This window comes from Calliphora vicina, chromosome 4, assembly GCF_958450345.1.
Source record: "Calliphora vicina chromosome 4, idCalVici1.1, whole genome shotgun sequence".
Taxonomy (NCBI): Eukaryota; Metazoa; Arthropoda; class Insecta; order Diptera; family Calliphoridae; genus Calliphora; species Calliphora vicina.
Genome location: NC_088783.1, coordinates 12,102,998 through 12,116,028, shown reverse-complemented (window position 1 = coordinate 12,116,028; position 13,031 = coordinate 12,102,998). Strand labels below are relative to the sequence as shown.

At 30.6% G+C, this 13,031-nt stretch overlaps 4 protein-coding genes across 4 annotated transcripts; 2 read left to right on the top strand and 2 right to left on the bottom strand.

Annotated features, from left to right (window-relative positions):
• Positions 1-76: 76 nt before the first annotated feature.
• Positions 77-1,717, bottom strand: Ipk2 (Inositol phosphate kinase 2). Its single transcript, XM_065508525.1, has one exon. It carries the CDS (start codon positions 1,494-1,496, stop codon positions 525-527), a length of 972 nt encoding a protein of 323 aa, XP_065364597.1. The 5' UTR covers positions 1,497-1,717; the 3' UTR covers positions 77-524.
• Positions 1,718-3,346: 1,629 nt separating this feature from the next.
• Positions 3,347-6,993, top strand: LOC135957557 (probable nuclear transport factor 2). Its single transcript, XM_065508332.1, has 4 exons — positions 3,347-3,585; positions 5,252-5,323; positions 5,401-5,499; positions 6,778-6,993. The coding sequence occupies exons 1-4, from the start codon at positions 3,478-3,480 to the stop codon at positions 6,889-6,891; spliced, it is 393 nt and encodes a 130-aa protein (XP_065364404.1). The 5' UTR covers positions 3,347-3,477; the 3' UTR covers positions 6,892-6,993.
• On the bottom strand, positions 6,984-9,509 carry LOC135957556 (uncharacterized). The gene is made up of 4 exons (XM_065508331.1): positions 8,785-9,509; positions 8,441-8,727; positions 8,158-8,380; positions 6,984-7,678 (listed from the first exon to the last, which is right to left on the bottom strand). Exons 1-4 carry the CDS (start codon positions 9,328-9,330, stop codon positions 7,481-7,483), a joined length of 1,254 nt encoding a protein of 417 aa, XP_065364403.1. The 5' UTR covers positions 9,331-9,509; the 3' UTR covers positions 6,984-7,480.
• A 936-nt stretch (positions 9,510-10,445) lies between these two features.
• LOC135957358 (mitochondrial coenzyme A diphosphatase NUDT8) lies at positions 10,446-11,487 on the top strand. Its single transcript, XM_065508088.1, has 2 exons — positions 10,446-10,820; positions 10,877-11,487. The coding sequence occupies exons 1-2, from the start codon at positions 10,540-10,542 to the stop codon at positions 11,385-11,387; spliced, it is 792 nt and encodes a 263-aa protein (XP_065364160.1). The 5' UTR covers positions 10,446-10,539; the 3' UTR covers positions 11,388-11,487.
• Positions 11,488-13,031: the final 1,544 nt, after the last annotated feature.

The following is a 13,031-nucleotide window of genomic DNA, read 5'->3' as shown; positions in this document are numbered from 1 at the left end:
AATTTTGAGTGTTTTTTCTTCAATTTAAGAAAAAATCCCAGTTATTAGAAAAAATGGTTATAAATAGACATAAATAATTATTCACAATTAAATTTTATTTGTTTTATTTTTGTTACATTGGACATCATATTTTTTTAAAGGGTTGAACGAACCACTTGAGGTTGTGGTATGGCGGCTGATCAACAATTAAAAAAAATAAATATGCAATCGTGTTTTAAATCTACATACATACATGTTTATCATCATACTCGCTTTGTTATTATCGTTTAATAATTAATAATAATAATAAAACTTTTACAAACTAATTACATAATAAATACCATACATACATGTACATATAAGTAAGACTACAATACTAATTAATGGTAATAATGAAGTAATGAGCTGGATGAAAAGGAATGGTACAACGACAATCAAATCAAATGAATTCAATTCTAACAATGTTGATTGATTGGTTGATTTGTTTAACAAGTGGGAGCTTAAAGGCCACAAAGCCAATTAGGATAACATATTTACAAACTACTTTAAACATTAAATTCTTCAAGTATCTGTATGAGGTTCTCCAAACCAAATAAGTAATTACTATCCAGTTGCCCATCTTCGGCGGGAAACACGTGAGCAAAATCAATCATTCGTACTTTTACGAAATCTTCCAAAATTGTGGCTTGAGTATAATTGTGTGTAATATGTTCAAGGCATTTCTCGTCATTTGGTGGGTTAGAGTTTATATGATTGGAACATTTAAGTTGTGCATCAGCGTCACCATTTGTCAGCAAAGTGCCATTTTGTTGTGCTTGTTGTACTAAATCTAAGGCCTCGCAGTCGTAAATAATCAATAAGGAACTTGCGTAGAAGTGCAGGACAGTCTGATGTTTAAACCATTCCCGTATACGGTAAAGTTGCTTTAATACTTCTTGCACCAATGGCCGGCAGACTTTGTGTTCGGCATTTAAGAACTTGCGAATTGTGTCTCGCAGGCCTGCCGTATCCAATTGTTTGCCATAATCTTTGCCATACTTTTGTAAGACACCATTTTTGTACACTTGGAATCCGGGCAAACATAAACCCAACACTTGTTTGCTGTGCAAGTATTTTTGCTCTTCTACTTGACGTTTTTGTGGCGATGCCAATGGATCCCAGGTTCGTTTGCCTACCTTAATATCCATTATGCAAGGTTTCCTCATGCCATGCGAGAGATCTTCCATTTTTAGAAATGTATGCTCTTTGAAATTCACTTGCACTTTCAGTTTGTTGTAAAACTTTGGCACCAAATCACGAGCTTTCACCAATACGGGGTCACTGGCATTTGTTATACTTTCGTAAAAACTCAATTCCCTCTCACCGCACTGTGGTTTACCCATCGGCTTTAATACACATCCCACTGATTCATCCTTCAGCATACCCAAGGCTTGAGTGTCGGGTGAGAAAGTATGACCGGCCACCTGATTCTCGAGCAACGTAAAACCTTTCGGCAGCTGCGGTTGCAGTTGATTCATCTTAATTAATCAGTCTGTGTTGTACTTAATGGAGTAGTGCAACCCAAATTGTTGTCTGAGTTTAATTATTTATACAGCAAATGATTCACACCATGCGTTAAATACCCTTTCCTGCCTGTTGTATGTATTGGCAATTTTGGTTATCGTTTTTGTTGTACTTCAAGAGTGTTTGTTGTTGCTGATACTCAATGATGGTAATTTAGCGACTTTGAAATCAGTTTAACAATGCAAATTGACCATGTTGCATCATGAAAGTGATTTTTGTATATCCTTCAGCGTGAGCAGTATGGCTATTATATATGTATAAGATTGTAAATTCCACAATTTATATCCTGGATCCTTATAAACAGTGTAATCTGCTCAAATCAACTTTCCAAACTACCAAATAACTTACAAATGCATGCTACATCAATATATCGATATGGTCACCAAAATCGTGTCATATTAACAAGATTACAATTCCATATTCCAATTCTGATGCAATTACCTGGCCTATCGTTACTACTTTACATATTTCTATATTCTCATTTTTAATAATGTTATATTTTCAAAAGGATATTATTTAAACAAATTTGAAATAGTTTATCACTAAAATATACGATTCAAGTTACCAACACTGCTGATACATATACAAAGTTGCCAGTTTCACAAGAATTTTATATATTTTGTAGGGTTCTATAAATCGTCTTCCGAATAATTTGGTAAAAAAAAACAAATCGGCATATTTGGTGGCAAAATGTCAAACAATTAATAAATTTAGCCCAACAAAGTCGGAAAAGCGTATTTTGTGAGCTAAAACTGTTCGCGTTTCCCATGAGGCGCAAAATTTAAAGTCGAAAATTAAAAATACAGTTTGCGCTTAATTGAAAAGTTTGGATTAATTGTTATTTTTGTGCAAAAAGCTCAATTCAGAAAATTACAAAATTGTAAGTGTTTAAGAAATGTTAATGCCGACAAGATTTTGGTATCAATTAAAATAAATAAAAGTTTTATTTGACACTAATGTTGATAGTATATATTCATAAATAGCGGCAGTCGACTGAAAGCAAAAAACAATGGTTTATTACTTTGTCCACCATATTGGCATAGTACAAAATATTTGCTATCCCTTTTTAAGAGAACTGCCCTATCATCTGATTTTTGAATTTTTGAAACGTCAAATTTGACATCTCTGTATACTTTGTGGTTTAGAGATAATCATTTTATCTATTACGACGAGTTTTCACAGTTATTTTCACAGTGTTTATGCATTATGATAGTCAAGTTCAATGATATCTCTGAATTAATTCTTTAAAGGTTTGAGATGGTCGTGCTATATTCCTGATGCTCAGCTATCAAGAAGATATACCTTAAACTGTTTATATTTATTCATATATTTTATAGTATGTAGGTCATATTGTTATTTTTACTATTATTGTGACTTTATATTATTGAATTGTGATAAATGAAATGTTCACATATTAAATCGAATAATGTAGAAAACTCTACTTTATGTAGAACCCTATTTTAGCGGCTATCAAAAAAATATGGTAGCACTCTAAATAGTGCCATATTTTTAAAATTAATTCTTATAAGAAATATGTTTATGGCCAAAACATCAGTAGAACACGTTTTTACTATTTTTTTAATAATTCAAATTCTTTTTGATTAAAATCTTAAAAGCTCAAGTTTCTAAAAAAATTAGATTTTTTAACAAATAAGTATGTTTTTGAATGTTGGAAATGTACGTAAATTATATTTCCATAATTTTTTTCCCCATTTTAAACCTAATGCCCAAAATCAACAAACAATGTGGCAACACAAGTGCGAATAAATTCGCAAAAAATCATACAAAAACTCGCCGGGGACGAATGCGTGCGTGTGTGTGAGTGCAACTGTCGGAATTTGACTATTAATTTTTTTTGTACGACAAAAAAGAAAAGAATTATTGGAATTCCATTTATCTTTTCTTTAATATTCTAAATATAAGTTAATAAACATAATGGCATTGAATCCACAATACGAAGATATAGGCAAAGGATTTGTCCAACAGTACTATGCCATATTCGATGATCCGCTGCAACGAGCAAATGTGGTTAACTTCTATAGCGTGAGTAAAAAAAAGAAGAAAATCATGCCATAAAAGGGCAATTTTTTTTAAAATAATAATTGTGAAAACTAATAAACTTGAATTTTTTGTTAGTGATAAACAAATGACAGATACGGAAAATGCAAATGCTAGAATGTTCAATATCTGAGAAATATCAATTCAATGAGATCATAAATTGCCATGGGAGCAATTATAAAGTTTTTAATGTAAAGATTTCCACAAATACATACATGTGCAATTAAAGCTAAGCATTTAAATATTCTACAAAATTTGAAAGTAAATTTTAATTAGGCATTTAGTTTCCTGTACTATCTCTGGAAAATATGCTTGTGTACTTAAAAGTTATTTTTAAAGTTGGGTTAGTTTTGCAGCTTTTAGACCCAAAAATGTTATTAGTTTCTAAGGGAGCCACATTGAAGGCATCATACATAGTATAGCTACATAGTAGTTTTCATGATCAAATTGTTAAATTACACACAAATTGGTTATTTCTCGGATAGTAGAAAACTTTCAGCAAATTATTAAATTCGATTTCTTGCTACATCTTAAGTACCTACAATGTAATTTGTTAGCAGATTATTCAAAAAAAGGAAGCTTATACATATTTAGCTTAGCAATAATGTTTTAAACTTGTTAATGGGTGTGGCTAGAGTTTTCGACTGCGTAGTATTTAATTTGTTGTTCCATAATCTTAGGTAGCAACCCAACAAATGAAAATGAGGTAAAAGAAGTAGAACAAAAAACACAACTACATTAGAGTGTCATAGGATGGATGCTGTTAATTTTTGGAAATTTTGTGCTATCAAGCTGTACTAAGGATTTTGATTTATTCAATATCATTTGTATTTCTTTTTAATTTTTGTATACCTAGACAATAATATACAATACTAAACCTAAAATTGTTCACTAGTTGTATTTGTACAACTAGTTATAGAATGATTTCATATCGCCGGTACTCGTCTTGTTTGGAGCTCACCTCCAGATCTAAAAAAGCGTTATGAAGCTAAAAAACATTATTTGGAACATCTCTGGAACCCTTCCTTAATCAATGATTTTTTTTGTTTGAAATTGTCCCTGTCGGAACTGGTTGTAGGTAAGGAAGCTTTACGTAGCAAATACATATACAACAACATATTCTTTCATCAGTGATATTTGTCTCGCTTGGAACTAGTTTCAGGAAGCAAATGAGAACTATTGATTCTTTGGTTCATTTTAGAATTGGCCTTAGCAGACCGGGAATGTGCTTAATAGATTATGGAGTTTATTCACCGGCGTTGCATGGATGCTTAATAAATAATATAGAATTCGATTGAAAAGGTTTTGGAATAATATTCATTTCCCGAATATTACCGTAGAACGCAATGTTGTATTATATCCAATATTTCCAGTATTTATACGAAATTTTTATTATTCCAAAAAAATCAAAGTTTTAAAACCGGTTCCAAAAAGTTTCTTCAGAACTGATAAGTGATTTATAGAACCCATGTATAGTTAGAAGTTCTTTAGAATCACAACAGCGTTCTACAGTAACTGAGATGAAACTAGTTCCGAGGCTGCTATTAAATAATATAAAGTTTTCTAGAACGGTCAATTTAAAAACTTAATAGCTGTAAAATTTAATTCTTCTACATACCTATTAAATATATATTTTTTAATTCTTTTCTAGACCACAGATTCCTTTATGTCCTTTGAGGGCTTACAAATTCAGGGAGCACCAAAAATTATGGAAAAATTAAATGTAAGTATTTTGCTCTCAATAACTCTATAAAATTTACTTAATTCGTTTATATTTTGTAATCTCGTTATATATTATAGAGCCTTACATTTCAAAAAATTTCTCGCGTCATAACAGCTGTAGATTCTCAACCTATGTATGATGGTGGTGTTTTAATTAATGTTCTTGGACGTTTACAGGTAAGATTTATGCAGCATTAACTTACATTAAACATTATTTTATAACATTTTGCATAAACATTTAATTGATACCTTTACTTCCCTATGTATTGCGTTTATATTATCATTTCATTTTATTGATTACATTTGTTATTTATCTATGATCTATTTTAAATACTAAAAAAGCTGGGATTTATTTGAAATTTATTTAGTTTTAAGATTGGCCTTGTTTTTTATAGTGAACAAATAATTGTTAACTAATAAGTGTTAGAGTACATCATTGAGTTGACTGAAAAGGATGTTAGGTATATCAGATACAAACGGGAATAACATCATCAGCACTACTTCTTTTAATAATTCACAATATATACAGACCAATCACAAATATTCTCAAAGAATTTGTTTCAGTTGGAAAAAAAATTGTCTCGAGGAATCATTCCAATCATAAATTCCGAAGGAACGATAAAATATGAACTTTCGATGTCAATTTTGCTGATCTTACTGGACACATTCAATAAAAAAAAATTAAATTTTTTTTTTTTTAAAAAAATAAGTGAAGTAAAATAATCTTGTTTGGTAGGAAAAGAACTTAAAGTTTATGTGAAAACTGATTAAAAGGGCTACATAGGAATGTCAACTCTAAAAGAAAATAGAGAAATTCTGCAAGGAAATTTTTATAAATTCTGATGATGTAATCTTGCAGTTGGTGAATTATGAAATATTTGCAGCTATGTGCCCTATGTTCACTCCAAAATTGCTTATGAAAAAAATAACGCTCATTCTACTTTTTCACATTGACAATAACTACTTTTATTTCCTCTTACAGTTGGTAAAAAGGGAGAAACCCGAATTCACAGTTGGAGAAAAGTGAGAATTCTCCCGCGGTATTTTAGTTTATGATTAAGCTGATAGATTTGTCGAACGCGATTGGATAGATTGCCAACGGATCGATCCGAGACCGACTCGGATAATTAATTTACATTTAGATAATTAATTTACATCGGAAACTAGTAGTATAATATATGAAAAGATTCGGTTTGTTTCGAATTAGGTCGAATAATAATTTTTTGGTGGAATATTTTTTTAAATTTAGATTCACCTTCATAAATATTTCCTCTTAGCTAACTAAGTTTGCACCACTTACTTATTTGTTGTCACTATATTTAAAATTATACTACTTACTATAACCCTTTACATTATCCTCATTCATATCCATAAAACAAATTTCATCGTCGTACACGCTTCCTAAATAAGCTATTTCACCGTTATCAATTACCTATCTATCTATTTTTCTTACAGTGCGATGAAGATCCTCCACATGCATTCTCTCAAATTTTCGTTTTGAGACCATTGGCTGGAACATTTTTCTGTGCCCATGATATTTTCCGTTTAAATATCCATAATTCGGCCTAAATAAACCAATTTAATGATCCTGCTCGCATGTGCTTTTCTTATTATTTTTCTAAAGCATTATTTTAATAAATAATAATTATGATGAACAAAAATTTATAAAAATCTCGAAACTTTCTTTGCGAACTTTATTTGTTTTTTATTTTTTGTTTTTAAATAGCTCTTAATTGTGTGCGCAATTTATTTTGTTCTTTTCTTAAGTGAATATTAAAATCATAATACATAATAGATACGTTTACATGTTAATTAAAACTTAAATATGAAATACTATATATTTTTTATTTTAATTTGTATAATGTGAAAAGTGTAATTTCAACATCAGCCGAAAACACGAACAAAACAATTCGTACAATTTTCATTAAAGTTTTAAAATCTTTTCAAATTACTTTGAAATTGTTCTCTTTGGTTTAATAATTTATTATTTGGGTTTAAGTACCAGAATATATATATTTAGTATTTTAAATAGAAATCGAAAAAATATGACTAATTTAAAAGCTATCACAGTCAATGTAAATTAAAAAGAAATAATAAGAAAAAAGTACATAAATAAGCTTAAGAAGTATTTAAATACCAAATATATTTTTGTAATTGTTTAATATTTACGCTGACGCGAGGAGCGTGCATTTGATAGTCCCTTTAAAGAACGCATAGCCATGGCACGATTAAAATGACGCTGGGGTTTCACATCATACGCATCTGAGTTACTGGTACATTGACCATTTGTATAATGATGATCAGCTCGAACTTCGGTTATCATTGATGTTAGAATAACAGTTAAAACCATTATTACCTAGAGTTAAGCAAAAAAATTTACAATGTTATACTTATGTGTGTAATATAATAACTAGTTATAGAAAGAATGCAGCAGCGGAAGTACATGTGGGCATTTCCACGTTCCCGAACGCGACATTCGTACGCCTTTGAAAAAAAATTAAGAAAAATAGTGTAGATTGTTTAGTGCAAAAGTTGTAAATTGTTTATGAACATTTTTATTTTCGGTCTTGATGGACCTTTCTGTGGAAATGCCCATATGCATATTAGTTGTAAATCGACACTTGCTTAGACACTAAATAAGAATTTAGAAAGATATTAGTATATACCACCTGTACTGAAAATCGAGTGATTTCAAAAAGGATTGATTTTGAAACAGGTTTGTTTACGAAAGTAAAACGAGTAATTTTTTACAGAATATCAAAATGTAAGATTTTGTTTAAAAACGAAATCCTTACTAGGATTCAATTTACAGAACAGGGCGGATAATTTACTTACTAATATAACTATTATAACAATAGTATAAATGTGCAACGTTGCTGTTGGCCTGTGCTCAGCTTCATTTAAAGATCTCAAAATCAGTTCTTGTGTTGGATTCAGTTCTAATGCCAAGCGGTAATAGTGTATAGAACCACGCAAATCTCCATAGGTTTTCATTATGTCACCCAGTAATAAATATTGCCGCCACGCGGTAAAAGGTGGTGCTTGAAATTCAATAGATCTGCAAACAATAAATGAAAAAATATGCTCCGTAGAAACTTTTTAATTAAAATTATCTTACCTGCGTGCCATATGTATGGCATCATCTAGATATTGTAAATTATATAGTACTTTAGCTAAATCGTACATAACCTCTGATGCTGCTGGTGTTATATCTAATGAACGACGAAAGCATTTAATGGCCTGCACGGGATCGCCAATGATACGCCAGTAGTTTCCTATGTGGTGATAAAGTTCAGCAGATAGAGGATTTTGTTTCTTAAAACGTTTCAAACGTTTCTCTAAGGCTTCAACATTAAAGTTTTTATAGTCTTCCTGGTCATGGGAATGCAAGAAGAAATATATTACCTAAAAGAGGAAAAAGTAAAATGTTGTTTCTAGAAATATCTGTTGAAGCATTCTTACATCCGGTTCAGGCATTGCTGGTGTTTGTTTGTGTTTATAATGAGCTCCTAAATTTATAATGTAATCATAGTTGGTATAGTTAACTGGCTGACCACAATCCAATGTATCCACATTTTGAGTATTATTTCTTAGTGCTATTTTATTTTCCATGGTTATACTGGGTGTAAACGAATGTGTTTTTCTATTTTTAACCCTTGAAGAGTTTTCAGTCTTTAGCTTTCTTGCTTCTAGCAATGATTCCAAAGTATTTTCAGCTGACTGACGTAACCAACCACTGTGGCTATCAATGCGAGTGGAAGACACAATCGTAAAAAACGTTTCATCTCTTGAATATACCTCAGCCATGGCATTAAAATTGTAAAGCATATCTTCATCTAAAGAAGCATAATTTTTCATTTCATCTCCCACTATATCGAGATTTTGAATTTTTCCAGTCTCAGCATTTAATTTCCACATTGTTGATGTCCTAGAGTTGGTCATTTCAAAGAATGTACATAACGACGTGACTGCTAAATACACTCCCACTAGCATATTTGTTGGCAACATTTGGCCAGGCGTAACAACTTTTCAATATATTTTATTTATTAAACAATTTCAATATTATTCCACTATGGTATTTAGCTTCTCAAAACTCTTTCCAATTAATGTCCTTTTTTTGTATGAAACTTTATCATTTGTTATTTTTATCCCTGTCACTCGTTTTTTTTTTGTTTTGTCAAATTTAACTAGGCAAATCTGGCATCACTTTGGGTTAGTGTTGGCCTTATAACGGGAAATACTTTGAAGTTTGTAACGGTAACTTTGTTGATGTAAAATAAAAGTGTAACAAGTGTAATTTCTACAGGACTGTTAATTTTTCGGATTATGATCCAGATTTTTTTGCGATGTAAATAAAAAATAAACAAAAAGAAAATAATGTTCTCACAGAACAAAAATATATAAACGACATCGTCGCGACATCTTTATATATGTACAAAATATTAGTCTGAAATTTTGTATGTTTATAAATTAATGTTTTTTGCGAAAAGCATAACCTGCGGAAATGTGTCACTAATGGTCCGTGAGTTGTTTGGATGCTTCTAAATGTTGTAAATTAGAGTTAAACAAGTAAGAGTGTTATATTCGGCTTAGCCGACTATTCTACGAGCTCCACCGAAGTAAAAAAAAAATAATTTAAAATCGAGAAAATCAGACCACAAAATGCTAGATATAAGCCTCAACTATCCGATTTTTTATCCATTTTTCACTACAACATTTTTTTTACCAAAAATTTATTTTTTCACAAACATTTTTTTTCTCCAAAATTTTTTAACCAAAAAAATTGTTTTCAATATTAACATTATTTTAGTGCGTACTTTTATTTAAAACTATTATTTTATTTTTTCACATCTGGTATCACGAATCTGAACATCTGTGACTAACTCACCTTGGCAGTTTAATAATGTTCAAGGGTGATATTTTTGGGGTGGTGTCAGTTGAACATATGATTATTTTTCGTTCGTTTGTGGTGTAAAGAATTGTCAAATTTGCTTGCGATTGTTGCGAAAACTGCAACTAAAACAACACACAGACTGACAGAACCACAATGCCTGTTTTTGTTGTAGACAAACTTCCACTAGCTTGTTTATTTGGCTCTGATACTGTTATTGAAACATAAAAAGTTGCAAACAGCTGCTGATAACAAAAATAAACCCCACATTTACCCTTAAGACCATAACGGTCCAAACTATCCTGTGTTAACGTACAAAATAGAATATGACAACTTTATTAGGACGATGTAATAGTATAATACTTACGCCATTGGCAAGAACAAATGCTCTCAGAGCAACATATCTGTACTACTCCACGTCTAGAACAAATGAAAACTTAATACCTGATTATGAAATAAACGAGAACTTGTTGTTATCTGAAGAAAATCGCCACAGATGTTTGGAGAAAATGTGTCGGGCTCCGCCAGTAGGAATCAAGCTACGAGGAGCTAAGAGCGAAAGTAAATTTGCCGCTGTTTTAATAGCTTTGTGTACAGACGAAGAAATGTAAGTACAACTATACCATATGGTTCAAAGTTTAAAAAACTGCTTATTTTTTACAGGCAGAATGTATCTCTTCTATATACTAGACGATCCCATTTACTTAGCAGACACATGAGACAAATATCCTTTCCGGGCGGCATTAAAGAAGATAATGAAGATTTTATTCAATGTGCTCTAAGAGAAACTGAAGAAGAAATCGGTATACCGCCGAGTCGTGTTGAAGTTTGGGGTTCAGGGAATTTAATAACTCCTCCGCATACGGCAGCTATAATGCCAGTGGTGGGTGTAATTAAAAATTTCAAGGAAAGCGAACTAAAGTTAAATTCTGCTGAAGTAGAGGAAGCTTTTGCGATACCCATCAAAAGATTAGCTAGTCCTCAAACTCTGCGTTATACTCAATTCAAGAGTGGCTATTCGTCACCGGCATTTATGGTTGATGACAAACGTATCTGGGGTGTTACGGGTTTTATAACGAATATATTTCTGAACTGTTTTTTGCCGCCAGAATTTAATAAACTGAAAAATCGTGTGAGATTTATAAGATCATTTAGAAGTAAAACTAGTTCCTAGGACAAAAGAAGGAATGTATGTATGTATGTAATTTTGTGTAAATATGTATGTATGTAGCAAAGCGAAAGAAGCTAAATTGATATTAAACTGTTGAAAAATACCTTAGCTCTATTTATTTATCATTTTCAGTTACCTAGCCTATTGGCCATAATTGGTTATAAATTTCGGATAAATTATTTGCTTAAAACAGTCTCCAAATTTCGATGATTATAGAGCTGGTTGTAATTTAAGATAGTTTTTTATGAAAAAATTTATTGAAAACTTGTTTTGTGAAATATTTGTATGTACCCTTTTCTTTTTTATAGCAAAATTATTTTGTTCAATTAGCAGGGGTAATATTATCATGCACCAAAAAATCGAGAATATGCGCTGTAAATATTTTCAAAAATAAGCTTTTAAAAAAATATGCAAAATAACAGAAAAATAGGCATTTATAAGTTTTTTGTTATATCCCAATAATCACTAAAGCCCCAAAAATTCAAGCACTTGAACATTTTGTTTGAATTGACTTGAATGCAATTATATTTTAAACTTGAAAAATACTTGAAAAATTAAATATTCTTCAAACAAAAAACATGGCTTGAATTTATGTTTCCTTTTTACTGGTTTTGCTATTGAAATAAAGTGTAATACAACTGTAATTCAATTGCTTGACTATAATTCAAGGCATCAATTACACTTGCTTTCAACTTGAATTCCAGTAAAAATGATTATTGGGATGTACTAATATTTATTTGAAAAAAAACTAGAGTGCTATATTCGGCTGTGCCGAATCTTATATACCGTTCACCAAAGTATACCTTAAGATAAAGATTAAACAATATTTTTGGTAGGAAAAAAATTGGGTATAAAATGAATTTTTGGTGAAAAAAGTTTTCGAAATATCTATCATTATCATATGTACATTAGGGATATAACTATTGACATTTTTGCAAATATGGAAATTGGCATAGCATAGTCGAATAGAGCATTAAAAAATATGAAAAACCACTGTATTATTTTTTCGCAGTTGTTACAAAAGTTCACGCACCAAACGCAATAAAGTTTTTCTTGAAATTTTTTCATTTATTTTGTAATACAATGTATTTTATTTTAATAATTACTGTGGGCATACTTCAAAAGATAATTTTTAAATAAGGAAAATATGAAATTGGTGTTGGTGCGTGATGTTTTTGATACCAAATGACCTAAAAAAATGAATTTCATTACTTATACAATATTACCCATCACGTGGTGGTATGCCAAAAATTTCGTCAAAATTAGTTATATCTCTAATGTACATATGTTAATGACTTAGTAGTCCAGATATAGGTAACAAATCTTTGTAGTCCTTGTAGTTTTAAACATGATGAAATATAAGTGATAATACTGATAAAGAAAGTTTAATATATTGTTTAAAATAGTTTACAGGTAAGTTAAACCCTAAACGTCTGCAACAGTATTCGTTTTATTATGATTTTTAAAACCATTAGAATTAACCCTATATTTATGGTGATTTTTCACTTAAAAAAGCAAAAATAAATTCTTTAAAAGTTTATCTATTCAATGATGTATTATTATTTATCAAAATCCTTTCAGTATTTGAGTAATTGCATTTTAAAACAATCCCGCATTCTTAACAATTTACTAAGTGTGGCAACCCTG